The sequence below is a fragment of the Lithobates pipiens genome, unplaced genomic scaffold (genome assembly GCF_037356315.1).
Source record: "Lithobates pipiens isolate NorthernLeopardFrog02 unplaced genomic scaffold, aLitPip1_a1.2 Scaffold_55, whole genome shotgun sequence".
NCBI lineage: Eukaryota > Metazoa > Chordata > Amphibia > Anura > Ranidae > Lithobates > Lithobates pipiens.
In genome coordinates this window covers 2,808,955-2,835,217 of record NW_027507877.1, presented here as the reverse complement: position 1 = coordinate 2,835,217, position 26,263 = coordinate 2,808,955, and the positions used below count along the sequence as shown (strand labels likewise).

Here is a 26,263-nt window from a genome sequence, read left to right as displayed (position 1 = left end):
ACAGGATAGATTAGTGGGTTCTGGTAAGAACTGGTTTTGAAATTATGTTTTCAGAGAGAATCAGTCGTTAGCATTATGTCTGAAATGTTATGTCTCATGTGATGAACTTTGTCCTCCTCCCTCCCTACTTTCTCTTTAAGTTGTGCAATATTCTTTATAAAAATATATAAATCTTGCGAGCTGCTCTAGAGCAACCTGAGACTGTAATCAGCGTCAGGTATAAAGTAACCTGAGGTTACAACCTAGCATCAGGTGTGGTATAACAATTCCTGTGAAACAAAGTGCAAATTCACAGCTGCTAATCATTGATCGCAATCCCATAATTTGTGAAAACATAAATACAAAAAACAAAAAAATGCAGCACTGTAACTATGAACATAAAAAAAATATTTTTTGCGTAACAAGCAAGCTCACAGTAAAAAATAAATAGTATTAATCCACTTGATACTAAGGATTAATAAATTTTTCTCAAGTCATCTTCCAGGACGGCACACCTGAGAGATTTGAGGCTCCTCCCTACAGGAAACACAATCAATCGACAGCTGTTTTAAGTCCCCACCCTTCCCCTTGATCCTCAGTTTTTGATTGAGTTTCTCGCCGAAACGCAGAAACACCTAAACTGTTTGTTTTTTTCCAAATGACCCGAAGCCTGGGGCTGGTAGTCTCCCCCTGGGAGCCGGACCACAAGCTTGGGAAGCCTCTGGGTCTGGTAGGATATTCTTGTCCTTCCTGGGGGGGCAGCAGAAATTGGAAGAGCCCCCCTGAGAGCTGAAGGACCCTGGGTACAGTGGTGTACCCAGAACTTCAGGGGCCATTATCATGTCTCCCCTCCTTACCTGTCCAGGTGGCTGTTCAGACGGGGGTGCTGGCCATCGGTTCTTTCCAGGGGGATCGTGTCCCTGACTCCTGGGCCCCCGGTAGCTCGCGTGGGCTGCCAGAGAGGGCGCGGCAACAAGCACCCGCGTCATTTTCAAACTTTGGGAAAATGGCGGTGGTGTTCTTACCCAGGAGGGAAGGCTGAGAGTCAGCAGGAGCAGGCGCCCACATCCTCCTTTCGCTAGAGCGAAGAGGCACCAGTTCACTACGGTGGATGTCTGCCTTAACCACCTCAGATGGGAATGAGGAACGGAAGGCCTTGCCCCCCCATGTGTATATACTGACTGGTACAGTGCAGGACACAGCCTAACCTTGCACCTCCCTATGGGGACAGCAGTTGGGGGAGGGCACTTTGGCAGCTATCCTCCTTGTGTGTGAACCATAAGGGTGGAAAAGCAAGCCCACTGGCTGTGGAAAAAAGAGAAGACGACGGTGAGTACTTTCCTTTGCCTTGGGAATTTAGCTGCAAAATCCCCAATTCCAGCCAGAGGGTTTCTGGGCATTTGAGATAATCTCCCCTGAGGTCTGGATTCAAATAGCCCTGAAGCTTCTGCTAAAAACACCAGCTGCGGCTCCCTCTTACATCAGAGATGCTGTATGGTGGACAGGTGGTGCAGAGGAACGTGTGTGCCTAAACCACCTCAGATGGGAAAGAGGTAGGTAGGCCATTGCTCCCCTTCCCTGTGTATATACTGACTGGTGCAGTGCAGAACCTGGGGTCTGGATACAAATAGCCCAGACGCCACTGCTAAAACCACCAGCCACAGCTCCCTCTTACAGCAGAGACACTGTGGTTATCGCAGCAGTAGGTTGCCAGCCTCTCCCTACATGCCCAGTTGTGGTGCATTAGTAGGGATGAATATAGCGTACAGAGGGGACCTGGTAGATACAAAGTTACTTACAGGCCAGGTATTCCTCTGAACAAGTTATTAATTGGGCCGTGGTTGGTGGATTCAGAATCTCCCCTGGTCAGCAGGTGCACTAGGTTACCGGCCCTATTAGCCCAGCTGCTAGGAATCTGAAGTTGCTTCAAGATGCTTAAAAGCTGACCTAACATTCAAGGATGGGCAGGGACCAAGCTTCTGTGTGGCACAGTAGGGGTTCCCTTGTGACAGATCCTCCTTTTGGGGGTTGCTTGCTATAGGTAACTTTCATAAGCTCCAACCTCCCACTCCACCTTTACACTTTGGCTATATTATAGTGTAGGAGGTAAGAAAAAACTTGTGTTAGTTTGGGCTACAATCCACTCAGTGGCAGATCTAAAGGCGATTCACCATAGATCGCTTCCTACATCCTTTTATTTGAGGATTTTCTGTGCAAACCTATGCAAGAGCTACATAATTGCTTGTTTGAAGCCTGCAAGTAGCTATTTACCCCAAGGCTAAATTGGTAACCACCTCTTCTAGAGGCTGTCTTAAATTGGTCTCTAGAGCTGGGCTCATTGAGACTTTAGTTGCTAATCAGCCCCACCTGGGTATGTGCTGGCTAGCATTTGCTCAGTCTATGGAGGTAAGGTAGGACAACAACTACTATAGTAGGGTGTCCAACCATTTTAGGATTTGTTCCTTCACTGGTGGTGAGGTTTAGTATCTACAGCCCAGGCTATGCCTATGAAATAAATTGCCTGTTGGTTATTTCATAAAGGGATAGACCATGACTCCTCATTGGCTGCACACCAGTAGACCTCAGTAGTGAAGGTTTGTCCTTGCTGGGATGTTTTTGTGGCACAGCAGAAATACACATTGAGATTTGTGACATCTCTGCTCATAAGGGCTATATTGCTGTACATCAGAAATGCACTGCACTGAAGCTTGTTTGCTGTCCTTTATATCCTAAAGGTACTGCTTTGTTTGGCTCTGGTTTTGTGCTGCACAGCAGAAATGCACATCATTGAGTCTGGTGACATCTCTGCTCATAATGGTTATATTGCTGCACATCAGACATACACAAGATTGAGGTCTGTCTGTGGGGCTTTGTGTCCTGTATTACTGCCTTGTTATTACTGCCCTCAGGTGTGCCGTCCTGGAAGATGACTTGAGAAAGGTACCAGTTACTTACCGGTAGCTGTCTTTCTGGGAAATCTTCCAGGACGGCAGGCCTACTTCCCGCCCATTGGAGGAGGGAAAATTGTAGAACACTACAAGGTGAATGCCTATGAGGAATGATTTCCCTTGTGAACCGGGTTCAGGAGTTACTTCTCTACAAACTGAGGATCAAGGGGAAGGGTGGGGACTTAAAACAGCTGTCTATTGATTGTGTTTCCTGTAGGGAGGAGCCTCTCATCTCTCAGGTGTGCCGTCCTGAAAGATTTCCCAGAAAGACAGCTACCGGTAAGTAACTGGTAACTTTTTCACTGTGAGCTTGCTTGTTACACAAAAAATATATTTTTTTTTATGTTCATAGTTACATTTTTTAGCAATAATGATTTTCATTGTTTATGGCACTATCTATGCATTTGTTGAGTTGAGAGTAATCCTAATATAGCGCGGTCTTACCCCGAAGGATCCCAATGGGCATAGCAAAGATCCTGGAAAGAGAGGGCCCAGGGACCAGAAGCTGCACAGAGCGGCAGAAAAGTGGAAAAAAGAGACTACGCAGGAAACCAAATCTTCAGTATCCTGCAGAAGGCCAGAATAGTGGGGGCCTCCTGGAGCTCGACAGGGAGGCTATTCCATAGTATGGCTCCCTGGTGGGAGAAGGCTCGACCACCATGCTGGATCTTCTTGGGCACTGAGATGTAGAGGAGATCTCTGCCAGTAGATCTGAGTGATCCTACAAGAGCTTGTTTATTAAAATGAGAGCAGATATAGCTTGGGGCCAGGCCTCCAAGTAAGGTTCAGTATCACACAACGCTGCATTTTTTTGTTTTTTGTGCAATATTCTTTGTCCATCTCCTGTATAGGAAGGGGAATGGTAGGAAGAGAATAAAATGGATCAGGATAAGTGAAAATAAAAAAAACTTTTTCCTTGCCTTTTACTGCACCTGTTAGAGCCTAAGGTAAAATGACCCCCTCATACAATCTTAACGTTTCTGACCTCACCTACCAACCTGTTCCTCCCAACAATAGTGCACCTCCACTTCCTCTACCACCCGCTTACACACCCCTGTATCCTAGCATACCTGTTTGCAAGGTTTCAGGGGATGACGAGGAAATAATCCAAATAGCCACCCTTGATATAGGTAACCCCACACACCCGCCCGCAGCACCATCACTCTTGCCTCAACGACGGGTACTTATACAAGCACAGGCAAGTGGTGGCCCGGACTTCGGAGATTCTGATGTAGAAAGCGAGGCAGGCTCAGAAATAATTGTAAAAAAAGAAAATGTTAGAAACCCTTATGCAAAAAAGTAGAAAATATCTTAGATTAAGTTGCTGAATTACAATAGAGTAGCCCAGGGAGTAGTCTAACCCCAGAGAGAAAGGGTGACATTAGACAGAGAGCAGAAAATATTGCAGCAAAACAAAAGCTAACTAAAAGGAAACAGGGAACCTCACCACTCAAATAGGCCACGAGGAAGCCACCTCTTCACCAGATACGATCCTTGATAGTGAGTGACTTTGTCACTGGAACTTGCATCATTCATTCAGGATAATACCTTCATGCCTGGTAAATCTTTTGGGAAGAGATTTAATAGGAGTCTTAGAAAGTGAAATGTTCATGACTCGAAAAGAGGGGGAGTATTCATAGAATCACCACTGTTCTTTCAGACTGAAATCCCTCCCCCATTTCCACAGGACTACCCCTTCTGGGCTAAAGACAGGATACATTTCATGCACCCTTTACAAAGCCAGACTAAAACAAGGAGTTTCCCCAGTTTACCACAAGCAGTACCATCTCTCCAAAGAGAAGCAGGAAGGCATCAAACCCATTATTGAGCAATTCCTGAAACAAGGAATTTCAAGACCCATCATATTGCCTTATAACACTCCCATGGCTGGGGTCCTTGCACATTAGCATGGAGGAAAGCTGAGACCTGTAGCCTTTTTTTTAATCTAGAGTAGTCCCAGTTCTGATACAAGGCATGCCGGTGTGTCTGAGGGCTTTGGCCTCTTGTGCCATGGCTGTAGAAATGGCTACATCATTTGCATTAGGTCACCCTATGGAAGCACACACAGAGTACTGATGACATTTCAAAGGGAAATGCACTGGCTGACTCCACTGCTAAACAAGCTGCTTTGACAGTCCCAGCTTTTATCCAAATGCCCCCCCCCCCCCCTTCCCCACACACACACACACACACACACACACACACACACACCACAAACTTTGCCCTGGGAACAGGTTTTGCAGGACCTACAGGCTATGGCTTCTCCAGAAGATCTGTCCTATTGGCATACACAGGGTCTGACAATTAGTCCTGAGACTGGACTCATTGCCAAAGAGGGGAAACCAGGCATACCTAAAGCAAGTGCACCTTTATTCATCTCACAGTACCGTGGCATGGGACATAAAGGATGGAAAGCTACAGCTGAAATAGTAACACAAGACTTTGCAAATAGAGCGGAAATTCCACATTCCATATCACCCATAGAGTTCAGGTATAGTGGAAAGAAGGAACCGAACGATTAAAGATAAAATAAGGAAGGCTACGGGTAACACATTTTCCAAATGGAAAACTGTGCTGCCTACGGTTTTAACAGAAATAAGAATGACCCCTTCCAAGACCAATCACTTGTCCCCTTTTGAGATCCTGATGGGTCGAACTTTTCCCACGCCCTGGATTACCTTTGGTAATAGAGCAGAGAGATCTGAGTTTGATACAGGAAGAATATTGCAGAAACTTGATTATGAAGTCGAATGGCATCTACAGTAAAGTATTCTCTTCTTTTCCATTACCCTCACAGGAACCAACACACAAGTTCCAACCCGGAGATGTGGTCTTAATTCACCAGCTGAACCGGACCAAGAAGCAAGATTACCTTTTTGGCCCACCCACTTGCGTAGTGGCAGTGACCAGAACCGTTGTCCTTACCGAACAATCTGGAACCTGGATCCATGACGAGAGGATAAACAAAGTGCCACAAAGGACCCAGAAGCAAGACACAGATAAAGGAGGTGAAGCAGGTGATACAAATCCTTTAAGAGCGAGTGAAACAGGTCATAAAAGATGCTGACAAACATGACCTCAGTTCTCTCACAACAAACTTCTGGGAAAGCCTTGTGCATACTCTTTATGCTGACACTGATAGCATTTCTGCCCATATGGATCATCACTAACTGTGTTCCTCACCCTGAGGACTTGGGTGCCCTAAAGGCTATATGCAGCCCCCCCTTCGAATGGAACAGTAACTAGACAAAGGAGGGAATTCAAAGGACTCATACTCCCCCTGTTGATAAAATGCTGTTACTTCAGTATAAGAATTCTTAGGCCGCGTACACACGGGCGGACTGTTCGCTCAACTTTGTCCGCTGAACAGTGTTTCAGCGGACAGTCCGCCCGTGTGTGGGCTTTCAGCGGACAGTTTCAGCGGACAGTTTGACGGACAAAGTCTTTCGGAAATTCCAAAAAACTGTTCGCTGAAACTTTGTTTGAGCGAACAGTCCGCCCGTGTGTAGGCCACTTTCGAAATGAGCAAACTGTTCCCGCTCGGAGGGAAGTCTGCTCATTTCGAGCGCGTGTGCAGGTAGGCGGGGCCCGCGACGGAGACGTCGCGGGCTCCGCCGCCTGGAATGGACTTAAAGGGGAACCCCAACGCCGAAAAAAATCGGCGTGGGGGTCCCCCCAAAGTCCACAACAGACCCTTGTCCGAGCACGCTACCCGGCCGGCCAGGAAAGGGGGGCGAGCGAGCGCGCCCCCCCCTTCTGAGCCGTACCAGGCCGCGTGCCCTCAACATGGGGGGTGCCTTGGGGAAGGGGGGGCCGCGCGGCTCCCCCACCCCAAAGCACCTTGTCCCCATGTTGATGAGGACAAGGGCCTCTTCCCGACAACCCTGGCCGTTGGTTGTAGGGGTCTGCGGACAGGGGGCTTATCGGAATCTGGGAGCCCCCTTTAATAAGGGGGCCCCCGGATACCGGCCCCCCACCCTATGTGAATGAGTATAGGGTACAATGTACCCCTACCCATTCACCTGTAAAATAAAAGTACCCAAAAAAAAACACAACACACGAGAAAAAATATTTTATTGCACAGCTCCGGGGGTCTTCCGTCTTCGGGGGTCTTCTCGCCGGACTCCTCCGCTATCTTCGTGTAGCTCTTTTGCTAGTGGAGGAGTCCGGCTTTCTTCCTCCCCGCCGCCGGCCTCTTCTCCCGACTTCGGGGGTCTTGTCCCCCTCTTCGGTTCTTCTGCCGGGCCACCGCGCCTTCTTGTAGCTCTTTTGCAGGCGGTGGCCCGGTCTTCTGTCGCCGCTGCCGCTGTCGCCGTCGCCGCCTTCCGTTCTTCTTCTTCTTCTTCTTGTTCTTCTTCTTCTTCTCCAGGAGATGTTGACACGTCGCTCTCTCTGGCCGGAATGCCAGAGCCGCGCTGAGCGGTCACTTATATAGTGACAATGGGGCAGTGTCACATGGTATATGTCACATGGGTTGGTCACATGGGTTGATGTCACATGGGGACTATGACATCGTAAGGGGGCGGGGTCACCATGTGACCAACCCATGTGACATATACCATGTGACACCGCCCCATTGTCACTATATAAGTGGCAGCGCAGGGCGGCTCTGGCATTGTGGCCGGAGAGAGCGACGTGTCAACATCTCCTGGAGAAGAAGAAGAAGAAGAAGAAGAAGAAGAACGGAAGGCGGCGACGGCGACAGCGGCGACAGAAGACCGGGCCACCGCCTGCAAAAGAGCTACAAGAAGGCGCGGTGGCCCGGCAGAAGAACCGAAGAGGGGGACAAGACCCCCGAAGTCGGGAGAAGAGGCCGGCGGCGGGGAGGAAGAAAGCCGGACTCCTCCGCTAGCAAAAGAGCTACACGAAGATAGTGGAGGAGTCCGGCGAGAAGACCCCCGAAGACGGAAGACCCCCGGAGCTGTGCAATAAAATATTTTTTCTCGTGTGTTGTGTTTTTTTTTTGGGTACTTTTATTTTACAGGTGAATGGGTAGGGGTACATTGTACCCCATACTCATTCACATAGGGTGGGGGGCCGGTATCCGGGGGCCCCCTTATTAAAGGGGGCTCCTGGATTCCGATAAGCCCCCCGCCCGCAGACCCCGACAACCAACGGCCAGGGTTGTCGGGAAGAGGCCCTTGTCCTCATCAACATGGGGACAAGGTGCTTTGGGGTGGGGGGGCCGCGCGGCCCCCCCTACCCCAAGGCACCCCCCCATGTTGAGGGCACGCGGCCTGGTACGGCTCAGGAGGGGGGGGGGCGCGCTCGCTCGCCCCCCTTTCCTGGCCGGCCGGGTAGCGTGCTCGGACAAGGGTCTGTTGTGGACCTTGGGGGAACCCCCACGCCGATTTTTTTCGGCGTTGGGTGTCCCTTTAAGTCCATTCCAGGCAGCGGTGCCCGCGGCGTCTCCTTCGCGGGCCCCGCCTACCTGTACACGCGCTCGAAATGGGCGGACTTGCCTCCGCCTTACGTGGGCGAGTCCGTTCATTTCAAAAGTTGAGCGAACTGTTTGGCAAACAGTTCGCTGAAACAGTCCGCTCGTGTGTGGGCAAGTCCGCTCATGCAAATTTTGAGCGGACTGTTGCGACAACTGTTTGACGAACAAAGTTTCAGCGAACAGTCCCCGCGTGTGTACGCGGCCTTATGCTCAAAAGTCAAGTTATGACAAATACTGGGTATGCAGTAAATGGCACCTTCAAAGTCCTCTGTTAGCTGCCCCTGTAAATATAACTTAGTTTTTGAATGGTACTCCTTCTGTGACTATAAACAATATATCTGCCATATATGCAAATAACACAATTTCCTTCCTGATAATTGATAGAAGACACTGTCCAGATTGGTGTTTTAACTTAGGAAATTAATTAAATAAAAGGTCAAAAGATATGCCGAAGCTTACATTTTAATATCTCTTTAAAACAGAGATTTGTCCTCCATGTTTCACACCAATAACCCAGAACTTAATACAAATTTAAATACCGTCTTGAATCGGGGAGCTGGTGCCAACAACCCCGTGAGTTTCATTTTGAACCAGTTGACCATGGCCGCCGTTTCTGAAAGTTTTCAGGATACTATAAGCCAACGATCATTTTCCCTAGGAAATAGTGTATATGTATGTTGCGGCAAGGAATGCTATCCATGGATACCGGTTGGCACCCGTGGGTGTTATTTGGCCTCATTGATTCCAGTGATGGGAATCATAGGGGAAGAAAAAGTAAAGCACCAACATCTTTTGAAAGCTAGCACATACCCCAGGTACCCCCTTAAACACGTAGAGAAAAGAGAGTTGTTTTTTGATAAAGACCAAGCGTGGACATTGTTTCCCTTGTGGACAGGATGGGGAATAGAACTGATGAAAAGATTGAATAACTACTCCAATATTATGGATGAAATTATGGAAAAGAATTCTAAAGAGATTAAGTATTGAACAAAGGGCTTTTCGTAAACAACTAGATATGCACAAAGTAACTATCAAATCCATAAGTGCAGCTCTGACTGGACTCTGAAGTAACAGAGGTCTATGAGTGCTGCACATTGACTCATAATACCAGTATTGAATTATGTTTATGTTACTGATTATTATGATATAATTGATAAACACCGAAAGAAGGTGTCAAACCTCCAAGCTGAAGCCAGAGATATTGCCAAAGATGGGTGGAACCTCTTTAACCGGTTCCCGACCAGCGCACGACGATGTACGTCGACAGAATGGCACGGGCAGGCATATTGGCGTACATGTACGTCCAATCTTCAATGCCGCCCTGCCATCGAGAGCGCCGCCGGCGGCGCGCTCCCGCGCTGGTCGGGTCCCCCGTGAGTCCGGTCGCGGGACCCGCGGACTCGATCTCCGCAGGCATACCCGCGATCGTCTCACGGGACGGCTGAATGGAGGAAATGCCGTGTAAACAGCATTTCTCCATTCTGCCTAGCAACTAGTGAAGCTGATCTCTGCTCCATGTGATTGGAGCAGAGATCAGTGTTCACTAAATGAAAGCCCAACCCCCCCACAGTTAGTAACACACCCCTAGGAACACTTAACCCCTACACTGCCACCCACTGGTTAACCCCTTCACTGCCAGTGTCATTTACACAGGAATCACTGCATTTATATAGCAGTGATTACTGTATAAATGACAATGGTCCCAAAAATGTGTCAAAAATGTCCGATGGGTCCCCCACAATGTTGCAGTCACAATAAAAATTGCTGATCGCCGCCATTACTAGTAAAAAAATAAATAAAAACTTATTAATAAAAATGCTATAAAACTATCCCTATTTTGTAAACGCTATAACTTTTGCGCAAACCAATCAATAATCGCTTATTGTGATTTTTTTTTTACCAAAAATATGTAGAAGAATACGTATCGGCCTAAACTGAGGGAAACAATTTTTTTTTTATATATTTTTGGAGGATATTTATTATAACAAAAAGTAAAAAATAATGCGTTTTTTTTTCAAAATTGTCGCTCTATTTTTGTTTATAGCGCAAAAAATAAAAACCGCAGAGGTGATCAAATACCACCAAAAGAAAGCTCTATTTGTGGGAAAAAAAGGACGTCAATTTTTTTTTGGGAGCCACGTCGCACGACCGCGCAATTGTCAGTTAAAACGACGCAGTGCCGAATCGCAAAAAGTGGTCTGGTCTTTGACCAGCAAAATGGTCCGATCTGTAAGTGGTTTAGGGACTAGGAAGTTTCGGTGATTTTTTTTTTTTTTTTGGTTCCATTTTCTCTTAGTTCCGACAGGCAGGAATGTTAATTTTAATGTGCCTGTTTTTTTTTTATCCTTGTTCTATTGTTCAAGCTTATTCAATGTATCTGTAGTTATACAACACAACAAAATGACCCCACACAGAGAACATTAAGTGATCATGGTTAAATCACTCAATGATCTAAGAAGGGATTGAAGGGTGAGAAAGAGTTAACGTGACTAAAACTTTAACCACTTACCGACCAGCGCACGCCGATGTACGTCCTATTTTTGAAGAGGGATATCTCGGTAACGGCAGCAGCTGCTGCCACAACCGAGATCTCCATCTCTTCAGGCATCGGTCGGCTGCACAATAACGGTGGACTCCGCGGCGGATTCGCCGTGAGATCACCGCTATCGGCGGCGGGAGAGGTGCCACCTCCCCTCCCGCCGCCCTCCCGCACCTTCTGCCGCTCACCGGAGACGTCGGTAGCGGCGGAGGCGATCGGGTCCTTTCACTAGCTGGGTATGGAGACGAGTAAGATGGCCCCCACTCGTCTCTATACCATAGGAGGGCGGAAACGACGTCAAAACGTCACTCTTAAAGGTATATTTTTTTTAAATGTCATTTTTTATTTTATTTTTTTGTTGCATTTTAGTCCAAATATGAGATCTGAGGACTTTTTGACCCCAGATCTCATATTTAAGAGGACCTGTCATGCTTTTTTGCTATTACAAGGGATGTTTACATTCCTTGTAATAGGAATAAAAATGATCCATTTTTTTTTTTTTTTTAAACAGTGTAAAAATAAATAAAATCAATTAAAATAAATAAGAAAAAAAAAAAAGGTTTTTAGAAACACCCCGTCACGAAGAGGTTGTGCACAGAAGCGAGCGCATACGTGAGTAGCGCCCGCATATGAAAACGGTGGTCAAACCACACATGTGAGGTATCGCCGCGATCGGTAGAGCGAGAGCAATAATTCTAGCCCTAGACCTCCTCTAACGCAAAAAATGCAACCTGTAGAATTTTTTAAATGTCGCTTATGGAGATTTTTGAGGCTAAAAGTTTGATGCCATTCCACGAGCGGGCGCAATTTTGAAGCGTGACATGTTGGGTATCAATTTACTCGGCGTACCATTATCTTTCACAATATAAAAAAAAAATTGGGCTGATTTTACTGTTGTCTTATTTTTTTATTCAAAAAAAGTGCGCTTGTTAGACCGCTGAACAAATACGGTGTGAAAAAAAGTATTTCAATGACCGCCATTTTATTCTCTAGGGTGTTAGAACCCCCAAACATTTTATATTGTTTTTTTTCTAAGTAATTTTCTAGCAAAAAAAACTGTTTTAAACATGTAAACACCAAATCTGAAAAAGAGGCCTGGTCCTTAAGTGGTTAAAATAGCTGACAGAGGAATATCTTTATTTTAGGGTCCTTTTTGTCACAATGACCACAGGATAGATAAGTGGGTTCTGGTAAGAACTTGTTTGAAATGATGTTTTCAGAATCAGTCAGTCCATGTCTGGAATGTTATGTCTCATGTGATGAACTTTGTCCTTCCTCCCCTTCTTTCTCTTAAAGTTGTGCAATATTCTTTCTCCATATCCTGTATAAAACTCTGCTCACCTGCCATTAAAACTTCCAGAGCTCTGACAGAATTTTTCACTGATTGTCCAGGTCTAAGCAGATTTAACCGTTTGGCCGCGTACACACGCGCGGACTGTTCGCCCAACTTTGTCCGCTGAACAGTGTTTGGGCAGACAGTCCGCTCGTGTGTGGGCTTTCAGCGGACAGTTTCAGCGGACAGTTTGACGAACAAGGTTTTACGGAATTTCCGAAAAACTGTCCGCTGAAACCTTGTTTCAGCGAACAGTCCGCTCGTGTGTAGGCTTGTTCGTCAAACTAAGTTCCGCGCATGCTCAGAAAGGATTTACACGCCGAAAGTTATAATGCAGTGTATAGCACGTCGTATTTTTCGTCCCGTCGTACGTGCCGTTCACGTCATCGCGCACGGTTTCAGCAAACTGTTCGTTCGTCGTGTGTGGCCATGGCCGTCCATGCTAATTTTGAGCGGACTGTTTGCCGAAACTGTTGGACGGACAAAGTTGGGCGAACAGTCCGCCCGTGTGTACGCGGCCTTACAGTTAACCCTCCCTCCCCAAACCTTGTCAAATTTCACAGGTACCCCCCTGTTGGCATATGTAGCTTTATAATGATGATTTTACTGGAATGATACAATTATACAAAAAGCAAGGTGCGTATAACCTTTGTGGGGGGCTCGGGAATCCACCAAACTCAGTAAATGGGTTTCAATAAAAGGCTGCATAACCAAAGCTGTGACAGGCTGAATACACTGGACAATCTCAAGCCAGCATTGCTGGATGTTTGCACACTCCCATAATATACAAATGTAGTTGGCATTGGGAGAAGAACAACGCAAGCAACCTGAGATGCATAGATTCCATATAACCTGGCCTGGGTTAAATAAATCCTGTGCAGGAACTTGTAATGAATAAGGAAGATTAAGATCAAATGTGACCCATCACAACCTTGATTTAAACAATGGCAACCCTCCATCCCTAATTGTATTGTAAAGAAATATGTAAAACAACAAGGTGACTTTACATGAAGCATGTCATTGTGATTGATGGAAATAAATCTAAAAATATATTTAATTAATTTTTATTTATTTTGAAATCATAATCCCCTAAGGGTAGTCCCACATAGGTCAGCCCACATTGAGGTCCTCCAGGATCAGCTCGAAACAGCTCTTTCCAGAATTGATGACTTGGAAAACAGGTCCAGAAGATATAACTTCAGAATCCGGGGCCTTCCTGAGACCATCACGGACATTTCCCCTGCAGTTCAAGAGCTCATCAAGGATTTAATCCCTAACACACCCCAGCACCGACAGGGCTCATAGGGCCCTGGGACCCCCCAGAAAAGATGGTGCCCCTAGGGATGCAATCGTAAAGCCACACTTCTACTCTATAAAAGAAGTAATGCGACAATCACGCACCAAGCCAAAGGTGACATGCCAGGGGCACCAAATACAAATCTTTGCAGACCTTTCCTCCTCAACAATCCAAAAGCGGAGAACTCTCAAACCACTCCTGACAGTCCTCTCTCAATAAGACATTAAGTATCGATGGGCCTTCCCATTTGCTGTGAAAATTTCACTCCAGGGCAAGACGCATTCCTTCTCAAACTTGCCGGATGGCGAAAAGCTTTTCCTACATCTCAAGCTCATATTGCAGATCACACCCATGGACTTTTCCACTGCAACCGTGGGCTCCACCAAGTGCCCACCTCCAGCAAGTCCGGTCTCCCCCATCTTGAACAAAGGAAAGACCAAGAGATCCAAAGAAGGCAGGTCTCCCTAAGAGGCCTCGAGTCAACAAGCACCCTACTCACATTTGTTCACCTCTTCCATGATAGTGGTCCCACCTGTTGATGGAGTTACGTGCTCCTAACCTACATTGCTGAACTGTTGGCCCCCTGGTTTTTGCATTCCAAGTTCTTTTCCCATTATTGGTCATAAGCAACACACAGGACATGACGACAAGTTTTTTCCATTTTACTTTACAAACTGTCCAAAGTGCTGTTAAGGTTCAAATGCCACATTCAGAGTCCTAGATAATGTAAAGTTTAGAGCTCCACTCTGGAGCGTTTCTGAGCTCACTCGAGCTCAGCTCCAGGGGCCCTGGGAACCCAGATTTCCCCATGACCTGGGGTATAATAATGTATCCCGCATTTGGGGCCTGGAACAGGTAGTATCGGTGCCATGAGTACGCCCTATGTTTGTTCTGGGAGTCCTCCTTCTCCACCCACCGAAGGAGGGGGGGGCAAAGATACACCGCAAGGAGTTCTGGTTTCTCCTCTTTAATTTCTTTCACCCACTGTTCTACAGACAAGTTACTTTTAGCTGTGTTTAATTAATGTTACAGTTTCACATAGAATAAGGGGTCCGGGGTGATCCCCTTGCGCCTCCACCTATCTCATAGTAGCAGCTTCCTTGTTTCTGTGGAATGGGTTGTTGGCCCTCATCACGGGGCAGCCAATGTTTTTCGGTAGAAGTTGGCGTGTTCCATGCCAAACCTGATTGCTCTTCCCAGAAGACGCCTTTCCCTATTATGTCTACTCTCCTCTCTTCATCTATCTCTAACTCTTCCTCTTTTTCTAGCCAATCAACAGGCTGCGATGTGTACCTGGTTCCAGACCCAGATCAAAACCAATCAATCAAAAACGCCACACACACAGATCTTTTTTCAATGGAAGAAGACAGCAATGGGTAAGTGACAGTAGTTTTGACAGCATTCCACCCCTCTGTTCTCATGGCTAACTCAAACCCACCAAGGACGGATCTCAGGATAGCTACACATAATGCTCAGGGACTAACCCCCCCCCCCCCCTGGAAATAGAGGAAAGCATTTGAAAATGCCCACTCCCTAAAACTAGACAGTTCTGCTCTAAGAGACAAATTTCACGGCCCGATACAACCAGGGGCGGATCCAGGGGGGCAACAGGGCAATTGCGCCCTCCGAGAATGTGGGTGGCTCCGCGGGTGTCGTTCCAGGTGGGCGGCTCCACGGGTGATATCATGGGTGGGCGGTTCCACGGGTGATATCGCGGGCGGTTCCGTGGGTGTCCGCAATGTGTAGCAGGCGACGTGGCAAGTGACAATCCGCATTTGGTGACAAGTGATGTGGCAAGTGATAATGTGCAGTGTGTGCCAAGTGACGTGGCAAGTGACAATCCACATTTGGTGGCAGGCGACGTGGCAAGTGACACCCTCAGGGCTCCCACTAATTCTGCATTATGGGGAGTTGAACCATTTATTTTTATATTACAATGTAATAATAGAAATAATGTGCTTCAATCATCCTGACACCATAACAACCATGGTGCCGTGATGATTGAAGCGCCAATAACAGCCATTTCCCCAATAAATTGCCCCCAAAAAAACATATTTTCTAGCAGTGCCTCTCCCGAGACTAGACTCTGGATCCACCCCTGAATACAACCCCAAATTCCTACACGCATATTACCCAACATTTTAGCTAGCGAATATGCAGCAAACAAGAGCAAAGGGTAACAATATTATTCTCAAACATAGTAAATTCTCCCCCATCGCAGATTATAGAGACCTGGAGGGTAGATTTCTCCTAGGAGACAGGCAGCCCCCACCTACACCTTATATTATCTCCTATGGGTCTCCCCCCAGAGATCGCCCTCCCAATACTATCACCTATCCTATCACAAACCCTAACTTTATGGGATAAAATGAGACCTGAGACCTCATTGACCTCTAAATGCCGGCCCCTAGCTCATATCTTTCACAATCCAGACTTCATCCCCGGTCAAGACATTAAATCCTTTAAAAGGTGGTTGGGCGAGGAGTTGTATCACATCAGCTACTGTTTCACTCCCTCGGGACCAATTACCCCGAGCTTCTGTGCTCAGCAGCTTAATATTCAGACCTTGGAACAATACAGATTTCAACAAATACAACATTTTCTCTGTGAGATCTGGAAGGGGAAATCCGCACCACCAAAATTCACACCCTACAAATTATGGTGTGGACAGGCCGCAGAACAGAGGGGTGGAATCTCCATCATCTACCAGTCACTTGCTCACCAGTCTTGCAAAGCCCCATTTATGGTGGCTTAGCAAAACGATCTTCAAATTCAATGGAATTTGGAGAGATGGCAAACTTCCTTTTCTAGATCCTTCAAGGGGATTAGGAACATCTCCCTAATTAAATCTAGCCTTAAAGTAATGATCAGATGGTATCTCATCCCCTCAAAACTGGCTACCATTTTTCCCACAGCAAACCCTCAGTGTTTTCGTGGTTGCCAACTCATAGGCTCCATGGCCCACATTTGGTTGGAGCGTCCCAGAATTAGGTCGTTCTGGAACAGGATGTTTGCCTTGATCCAAAAAGTGACAAATTACCAGCTCCCAAGAACCCCAGCCATTGATCTCCTTAACTCGAACCATCCTAAGATGTCCAAGGCCAACTGCAAATTGATCCATTTTATGCTGCAAGGGGCCAAGCTGACTATAGCCAAAGCCTGGAAACAACCCAGTGTCTCCTTCTTAGCTGCCGAATGAAAGATCTTGTGGATTATGTCCCAGGAGAAGTTGACTAGCATCTTAATGGATACAACCTCTACATTTGAAGCTATCTGGGAATCTTGGGCCCTGCATGTGGGCATCTCTTTCATCCCTGGAATACACGTCTAACAAATAGTCACAATTAACCAACATCTCCCTTCCTATTGATTTGTTCTTCTTCCACTTCTTTTCTCTTCTTGTGACCAACCACTTTCTTCTATTCTTTCCCTTTTCTCCCACACTATGGTCCATTATAACATTCAAAGTGGACCCATGGGTCAGTTACCCTAATGACAGTTTGACAAATGGTCCTTTCCACAAGGTGTTTAAGTTTGGTTCTAGTGCTTCCACCCGCAAGGATCATCGCCTCACGAAGGATTGTTGGGGTGGTCCTCCAGGCACAGTATGATCCCATTAGGGGTGGCGGGAGTACTTCCCCCAAAGATACAGCTACAATAGTCAAAATGCGATATGGCATCTCAAGGATTGCAAAGCCAAACCAGGGTTTACTGTCTTACTATTCCTTGATCGCTGGTTTTACATGTAATCACAACGGTTTTTCAATGCCTTGTTGGAAATAGTGTATTTCATGTACTTTGTATTAATCAAATAAAAATAGGGCTGTTACTGATTAAAATTTTAGTGATCGATTTTATTTTAATTGATTAATCAACTAATTTCGATGAATTATAACGTACATACAGATCCAACTACTTTTAGCTGATCTCCTTCCATTGCAACTCTGCTTTAGTCAGTGGTAAATGTGGTATACACGATATACAATCACCCGACACTAGTTAGTTTCCACAATCCATGACTTAACTTCACAGTTCACACAAATACGTTTTAAGTTCAAACGGTAGCACTGACGTAAGTAATTTTTTTCCACAGTAGCGTGACAATCCCTCCACCTCCGGTCTAACTAATCACTCTCACTTTATGGCATGGACCCCTGTGCAAACAGGTGGTCATGCAAGCGGGTATCAAAAGGGTTAACACGGACCATAAACTTCTCTCACATCTCCTTAGATCTCAGCGAGAAGGCCAGGTCATGGGTAGAAAGAAAAGATCTAAGTGCTCACTGTTTAAGTAGGAGATTGAATTTTTGTGTTCAAACACAAACTACTCACATAAAGATGATACAATCACAGCATGTAAAGCTGACAATCGGGTTAGTTCCGTAGGGCAGCAGTGGGTGACGTCATGCGTAGCTCTTCTCCCATACGCGTTACGTTCAATGAGAACATCTACGTCACCAGACTCCTCCCCCTTCCCCTCATTAGCAGATGGAGGCACTTGGGGAAGGGGGGAGGAGTCTGGTGACGTCGATGTCTGTGACGTCACCGGATATCCGACGGAACTCCCTGAAGACCCAGAAGCCGGCGCAGAGGTGAGTATTTTGATCGATCAAAGAAATTTTGATCAATCAAAAAATTTACGATTAATCAAGGAATTATTCTTTAATTTCCACAGCCCTAAATAAAAATCTTTGAAAGAAAAAAAAAAAAGATGAACCAGCTGGACTTTAAAGGTGTTGCACCTCCTCTTAGAATGATTACCAGTGCACAATTAGTTCAGCTCAAGGACATCATATGACATCATTGATTTTCAGTGGAGATATCTGGATGATGGGTGCAGCTGCAGGCATCATTCAGATATCACCTTTTTCCATCGGTGATTCTCTGAACTGTAAGAACAATCATAGCAGCAGTTCAGCCGCCTGATCGTTCTTACAGGTGGCGGTTCAGTTCAGCCGCCGGATCAGTTCAGCCGCCTGATCGTTCTTACAGGTGGCTATTATCTCACCCTCCCAGTGCTTCCCCAGGCTCGCCCGTGCCACAGGCTACCCAGAGAAAGAATCCGCCGGCACTGGCCGACGATCATAGAGATTTTCGGTGACCAGATAGTCCCCAGTCATCTCTATAACTGTCGGAGGCCCGGGCGCAACCTTATGACATCACGTCTGGAAGTAAACAAAGCCCAGATCTCGGCTGGAAAAAGGAGATCTGTAAAAAAAAAAAAAAAAAAGATCTCGGTCTTTCCAGCCTGGAGAAGAGATGTGAGGTTTTATAGATCCCACATCTCCCCATAAAGAGGACCTGTCACACACTATTCCTACTACAAGGGATGTTTACATTTCTTGTAATAGGATTAAAAGTGATAAAAAATAAATAAAAAATTGAAAGAGAAAGTGTAAAAAAAAAAAGTAAAATAAAATAAACAATAAAAAAAAGTCCCGTCCACATATGTAAATGCCGTTCAAACCCACACATGTAAGGTATCACCACATGCGTTAGAGCGAGAGCAATAATTCTAGCACTATACCTCTTCTGTCTAAATTGGTAACCTGTAAAAAAATTGAAAGCGTCGCCTATGGAGATTTTTTTGTGCCATTCCACAAGTGTGTGCAATTTTAAAGTGTTACATGTTGGGTATCTATTTACTTGGCGTAACATCACCTTTCACATTATACAAAAAAATTGGCTAACTTTACTGTTTTTTATTTTCTAATTAATTAAATATACGTTTGAAAAATTGTTGCGCAAATACCATGTGACATAAAACGTTCCAGTGACCGTCATTTTATTCCTTAGGGTGTCTCCTAAAAAACATAAAATGTTTTAGGGTTTTGAGTAATTTTCTAGCAAAAAAATTATGATTTTTACATGTAGGAGAGGAGTGCCAGAATAGACCTGGTATGGAAGTGGTTAAAAACATTAGGAAAATAGTAACAGCATTTAATCAAACCCAAAACACCCCGAAGGTAGAGATCCCTCCTTGTATATGTATACAGCGAACATGAGTTGTTGTTAGAGAACCTCATAACATAATAATAATCTGTAAAGCTGTACACAAGAAAGGAATAACTCAGTCCAACGCGTTTCACCTTTGTGGGCTGTGTTTCGTTGGCTCCCTGGGGGAGCTTCCTGCCTTGTGCAATCGCTTGGCCTGTATGGTCCTTTCCCTTCTGGTGTCTGGCCACATAGAGAGAGGCTCCTCTTTGGACCCTTCTAAATTACAATTCATTTTACAATTTGAATTTGAAGAAGCCAACAAAGACGAAACACATTGGGATGAGTTGTTCCTCCCTTGTGTGAAGCTTTACACATTATCACTATTATGTTATGAGGTTCTCTAACAACAACTCAATTTCATTGTATACAAACACAAAAAGGGATCTCTACCTTCAGGGTGTTTTTGGGTTTGATTAAATGGTTTTACTATTTTACTAATGGTTTTAAAAGGGATATGTAGATCCCAACTTTACATGTTTTTAAGACTTTTGTAATAAAAATGTCTTTTAACTAATGATTGTGCACTGGTGATCATTCTGAGAGGTGGTGCAACGCCTTTAAAGTTCCACTGGTTTCTCTTTTTTGCAATTGTTTCTATTCAGGGTGTGGTGTTGACTCTCTCAGCCTGGTCTGTGCGTCTATTTGTACCTTATACTGTATAAAGTTGACAGTGCCTTAGATAAGGTGTCATCACGGAGCAGGGCCTCCAGGTCACCCACTGGAAGGGTAAGCTCGGAGGTACCAAATTGGGCACCGAATGTCTAAACTGTAGATAGCAGAAGAAATGGGAGATGGAAAACTGAAAGAAAGACTTCAAATTATCAAACTGCAATAACCTTTTTCGGACTCTTTGCCTTTACTGCTGCCGCCCCCTCTACACCTACCCACAGGCACATTGCCTTACATGGCTGGAATTCCACGGCCACATAAACAAATGAGCGGTAATATCATTAATATCACTGTCTAAGTATGCCCACTGTTCATATGTAGTAAGGTCCCAGGCCTCCTTCAGTCTAATGAGAACCTCCAGGGCCAAGAGCTGCTGACATCCTTCTGTATAGCGTGGGTTGTAAGGCATAGTACGTTCAATGCAAGATAGATTCATGGGCGCCAGACACTTCTTGAATGCAAAGAGATTTTATTTCTCTTGAACAGAACTGTGGGTGAGAGGGTTTAGGGCCAGGACGCCGTGAGGTGGTGGTGTCCTGCTAATTGGCAGACTCCGAGACTAATACAGGAGGACAGCCATGCAGGGAAAGACATCCAGCAAGACACCACATCCGCATGTGTAGGAATGCTGTCTCCTATGGCAACAGACTTAGAACAGTTCCTAACACAAGTTGTAACAAACTCCTTTACTCTCATAGTCTCTTCTTGCAGATCCTCAACTCACTGAGCTCCCAGTCTTTCCCTCTAGACTTTGCTGATTCACTGCCACTGAATCCCTTGAGCTCTTCCAATCTTCTTCACTTTAGTATCCTCCTCAAGCATCACCCCCACTTCTCCGCTGGGTCCCTAGCTTGGCACTCACAGATACTCCTCAAATGTCACCCCATTATCTTATCTAATGCCATCATGTACCCGGCCACCTAGTGGCAGAAGAGAGAAGTGCAGCAATTCCAGACTTAGGATGAAGTCAATTGATTCCCTAGTCAATCAGCCAAGACAACTACACTTGGATGGTAAATTTAGGAGCAACCCTGCCCAAACATCGGGGTGCTACACATATATGGGCAATGATGTCACCAACATCCCTGCCACCTTGTAGAGCTGTCATTCGCTAGTGGAACCATCTGGATCAGTCATGTGTCGGTCACATTGGATTTTTAAGCGAGTCAGCATGCATCATGATTGATAATGGATTTACAATGAGGGAAAGACTTTTTCTAAAGTTCAATTTTTAATAAGGAACTTTTCAAACATTTGGGTATCTTTATCTATTTATTTCTAAGATACATCTTTTTTTTTTTTTCCTGAACCACCTGCAGACCCCCTCAAGCCCTGGCCATGGTTGATAAGAGGACCTTGTGCTCATCATTGTGGGGGGAGCAGGTACGCTTTGCTGGGGGGGTCCCAAGCTACCCCTCCCCCATGTTTAGAGCACGTGGCCTGGTATTGTTCAGGGAGGGTGCAAGTACCCCCCCCCCTCCCCCACCCACCCTTTCCCTGGAGGAGACCATATGCAAATTTTCTATTTTCATTCTTGTAGGATGTGCTACAGCAAGAGTGACATTTACAAAAAAAAATAAAAAATTATACAATAATTTTAAATTTACATTTTTAATTTGACCGGTTCAGCTCCCATCAATTTCAGTGGGGTTCAGGATCAGCATCCTTACTTCTTCGAAGTTCACCAAACAATGCCCAAGCCAAATCCAAGGTAGTTCGGCTCATCCCTAATCCTTACACATGGCTCAGATTGCTGATACTGATAACATCTGATCCAGAGAAAGAAGCCGGCTTATATCAGCAGCGTGATCAGTTTTATTCAATGCAGAGTATTACAGCTACAAATAAGTCAACGTGTTTCAGCCATTCAGACCTTAGTCATGACAGCCATGAATAATAGTGACATTTAAATGGTAGGTGCGGCGCTGTTCTGGTGACACAACTCCTTGCCCAGGGTCGGAGATAAGCCAGTGCTGCACCTCCTATACAGATGCAAGATCTAATCAAATCTAATGGAAATTCTGGTGTGTTAGGAATCTGGTGCTATATGTAAACACAAATCTGCTATACAAATATAACATGCAATGATAAAAATGAACATAAACCCACTACACAAATAATACACAAAGTGCCAAGTGCTGAGTGATACTGTGATATAAAACTGTGCTGGTTGGTATATGAGATAGCAAACTTAAAATGTATGCCGTGCTATTCAGTCCATATCAAAATAATAAATAAGTAAAATAAAATTCACAAGTTATACATTTCCAAAAAAGTAAGAGGTGCTCTTTAAATGAGTTCCATTGTGTGTATATTATATATATATATATATATATATTTTTTTTTTTGATTTGTTTTTTCAGTCCAAAGATAAAAATTAAATTAAATTCACGCAATGTAAATTTTTAAAAAGTGACAGGTGCTCTTCAAACACATTCCTTTGTGCTTCTTATAGTGCCCCCTATAGGAAATACATTCATAGGAAATTACTCTCCACTCTCCCCTCGCAGGGGTATTAAACTTCCACAGTATTTGCCACTGTGCACCAATATCCAGATCTGCTCTGTTTAGAGATCAGTCCTTTAGCTGTTACTTCACATCATGGACATGTACGAAAGAAATGCTTCCAAAGCATAATTCCGTATTTAAAAAAAAGTGTTTATTTATGCGTAAACAATAAAAGACATACTCACATTGTCTCAGTAAGTAAAAAGCTCATAAAACCAGGAAGCCAGGACGATTTGCGTTCCACGACTTCAAACCAGAAGCGCCGCAAAGTGGCTAGCTGCTCCGCCCTACGCGTTTTCTCATCAAGACGTCACCTAGAGCAGCGCCATCTTGCTACACTTACTGGTTTATATAGCATGTGGTGATCTTTGACCCTGGTCATGTGATGGCCGCCATTTTTGGTTAGTCTAGGAAGTTATGTGCAACGGAGAGTGCTGAATTATATTGCGTGTATATATTGTTTTCCAAGCACACTGTATGTGAAAACAGGGGATTGACCTGGATCAACCTAAAATACAAGTGCATATGTTCCCCCTCTAATAGATGAGTTATAGCCCCGTGATCTACTCTGATTTTCATGTTATATTTGTGAATGCCGGCCGGATCTGACGTGATTGGTCATCTAGAGGACACCCCATGCTATACCAATGCATATGATCATAAAACAATATATAGAACACAATATATGTAAAAAAATTAATAAAATGAAATAAAAATACCACTGTATTAAATAAAAATGAACAAGCCAATGAAACCCCTGCGAAGCAGTAATTATTAATGAGTGTCATGGGGTTATAATTGAAATTAGAAATATGTATATAAAATTATGGAACCACTAGAATGACGAATTAAATGGTGCTAATATTAGGCTGAGATGATATAACGTTTATGAGGATGATTTTGAAACTAAGTGGAAAAATGTAAATGAAATACAATCAAGATGATATTACTAATAGATAAGTGAATTGATTATTACTGAGGTTAATGAGTGGACTAAACGTCATGATCTTCATGGGAAAGATGAGGATATATCATGTTGATAGAAGACTCTGAATTGAAAAAAAGCTATACATGTGTATATATGTGGAGGTGCAGCATTGGCTTGTCTCAGACCCTGAGCAAGGGGTTGTGTCACTAGAGCATCGCCACACCTACCATTTAAATGTCACTATTGCTTATACTCCACTTAGGTGGTTGTATTGGTAGGGGCATCGGTTCTCAATTATTCAGTGGCAGCCACCTGCGCAGGATCATCCATAATCTCTTCAGTCATGAATAATGCCAGGATGGCCGAATCATGTTGACTTATTTGTGGCTGAAAAAAAAGCACCCACCAAGGACATGACACCTACAAGAGGTCTACCACACATTCTTTTATAAAAATAATAATCAAATGGACAAAAAACTCAAACCAGATGGTAAGTAGACCATTATGGAACCCTGACCCAAAAGCCTTCCTCCCCAAATAGCAGTCCTCCCAACACTCCCCTTATTCCTACTCCCCCCTCCCCGGAAACCACCCATCTATCCTACCCAGTTACAACCACCTTACCCCCCTCCCACCACCAATAAACAGTGACATGACAGCCCCATGGCTATACATCTTTGCACTGTCTTCTACTATAGTCTTCTCACATTACTCTACCTGCCCTAGCCTAGGGTCCTACCAGCTGCGTTATATGGACTCTTATTCTGGATGGAGACATGCTTTAAAAGATAAAGTATGGGATTTTTTTATCCCATATTCATACTCACCTAGGTGGATGGTGCATCTGTCCCCCGCCACCTCTTCAATGAGAACCGAGACACTGAACATTGCTGATGGCTCGGTTCTCCCCCCTCCACGAGCGGAGAGCTTCTGCCATTCAATCAGTGGCTCTCCTGCTCTGCTCCTCCACTCTCATTGGAGCGCTGATCTGTGGAGGGGTGGGAGAGTCTCGCTGAGCAGCTGAGACCCCCGTTAGCCCAGGCAGCTGGAGGATCCAGACTACCTAAGTGGGGATGAAGCGCTGCCTCGACTGATCTTGGTGACATCAATGCAGAGCGGACTTCAGACAGCTCTCTGCTGAAAATGGGTCACAGGAGTGCAAAACAAATTATACCCCTGTGACCCAGAGGAGAAGCCCAGCCAAAAAGAGCTCAGGCTGGACTTCTCCGAGGACTTCGCAGGCTGGGCCCGGCTTTTAGCAGATGGTGTTGACTTGAGTATATAGTAGGGCAGCATTAGACTTGACAATGCAGGACGACTATTAGTGCTGACAGGGAATTTATTACGGTCACAGTCCTGTACACACTGGGAACCAATTTAGCTTATATGAGACTATATCTACAGCTTACAAGCTGAAAACATACCATCATCAGCTGGCCTATCAGGATATATTTTAAAATCCATTCTCCTGCGCTCAAGTGGTAAGGCCTGGAGATGTACAGTACAGATAAATTCCTTCTATGCCAGCAGCCTTGCTGCCCCACTCAGGACAATGACTATCCTTGAGACTGTAAAATAGAAGCAAGAGAAGGGTGCACTGACCTAGCACATTACCAAAATAAGGTTCATTCCAAATAAAAACAACAAATAGTTGTACTCACAGTGTACATATCACAGCAAAAGTGAATGTGAATGCCTTCAGGTCTGATATGCTAAACCAGCAGTGCGGGAATACCAGTTGGCTTCTGTAGTGGTTGGCATGTTTTGAGGGAGAAACCTCTTCTTCAGAGCAAAAATGAATCATTTTGGTTCTGAATAGGAGGGTTCCCACTCAAAACAGCGTTTGCTGTGATATGCCTATATACACTATATACACTGTGAATATGTGAGTACAACCATTGCCCTTTTTATTTGGAATAACATTTATTTTTGGTAATGCTCTAGGTCAGTGCACCCTTCTCTTGCTACTGTTGGCCTATCGGTATACCTTCAGCATAACCAGTATATTGGTGGGGTGTAGTGTGATGTTAATTGGGAGAGTAGGTGGGTGGTTTTCAAGGGAAAAGTTGGGATAGGGGAAAGTGGGGAAGACTGCTTTTTGAGGGGGGAGTGCTTTTGGGTGGGGTTTCCATCCTGGTCCACTCACCATCTGGCTGTTTAAGCTTTATGTCCATTTGATTATTATTTTCAATAAATAATTTGTGGTAATAATCTTGTATTCATCAACGTCTTGGTTGTTCCTTTTGTATATTTATGCATGTTGGAGACACCTCCCTATATATATATATATATATATATATATATATATATATATATATATATATAATAATCAAGAAGCTAAAGTCTAGTCACCCCAGAGCTAAAGTTTCTCCTGGCTTCCAAACCTTAGAAAGGATCCATGTAGGACTTACTGTGTTCAATGCATGGAGGACAAATGTATAGGCCCAGAAATCTGTCAGAGAGTACGAGTCGCCAAGAAATTTCTCTTTTATCTTCTCCCATGGACATTTCCGTTCAGTCTCCCATTTCATTTGCTCACGTAACTGATTCTCCAGATCTTCCATACATGAAAAGTCTGACCAGTTTTTTTTCGAATACAGAGAGGACATACACCTGGAACGTTAA

General features: G+C 44.8%; 1 protein-coding gene across 3 annotated transcripts in view; it reads right to left on the bottom strand.

Moving 5' to 3' along the window:
• LOC143957719 (cytosolic phospholipase A2 gamma-like) overlaps positions 1-26,263 on the bottom strand; it is a 160,236-nt gene that overhangs the window by 115,238 nt on the left and 18,735 nt on the right. For all 3 annotated transcript variants that reach the window (XM_077467417.1, XM_077467416.1, XM_077467418.1), the window contains one exon: positions 26,050-26,251. In XM_077467417.1, coding sequence (XP_077323543.1) covers positions 26,050-26,251 — 202 coding nt within the window. The remainder of the gene's footprint in view (positions 1-26,049; positions 26,252-26,263) is intronic.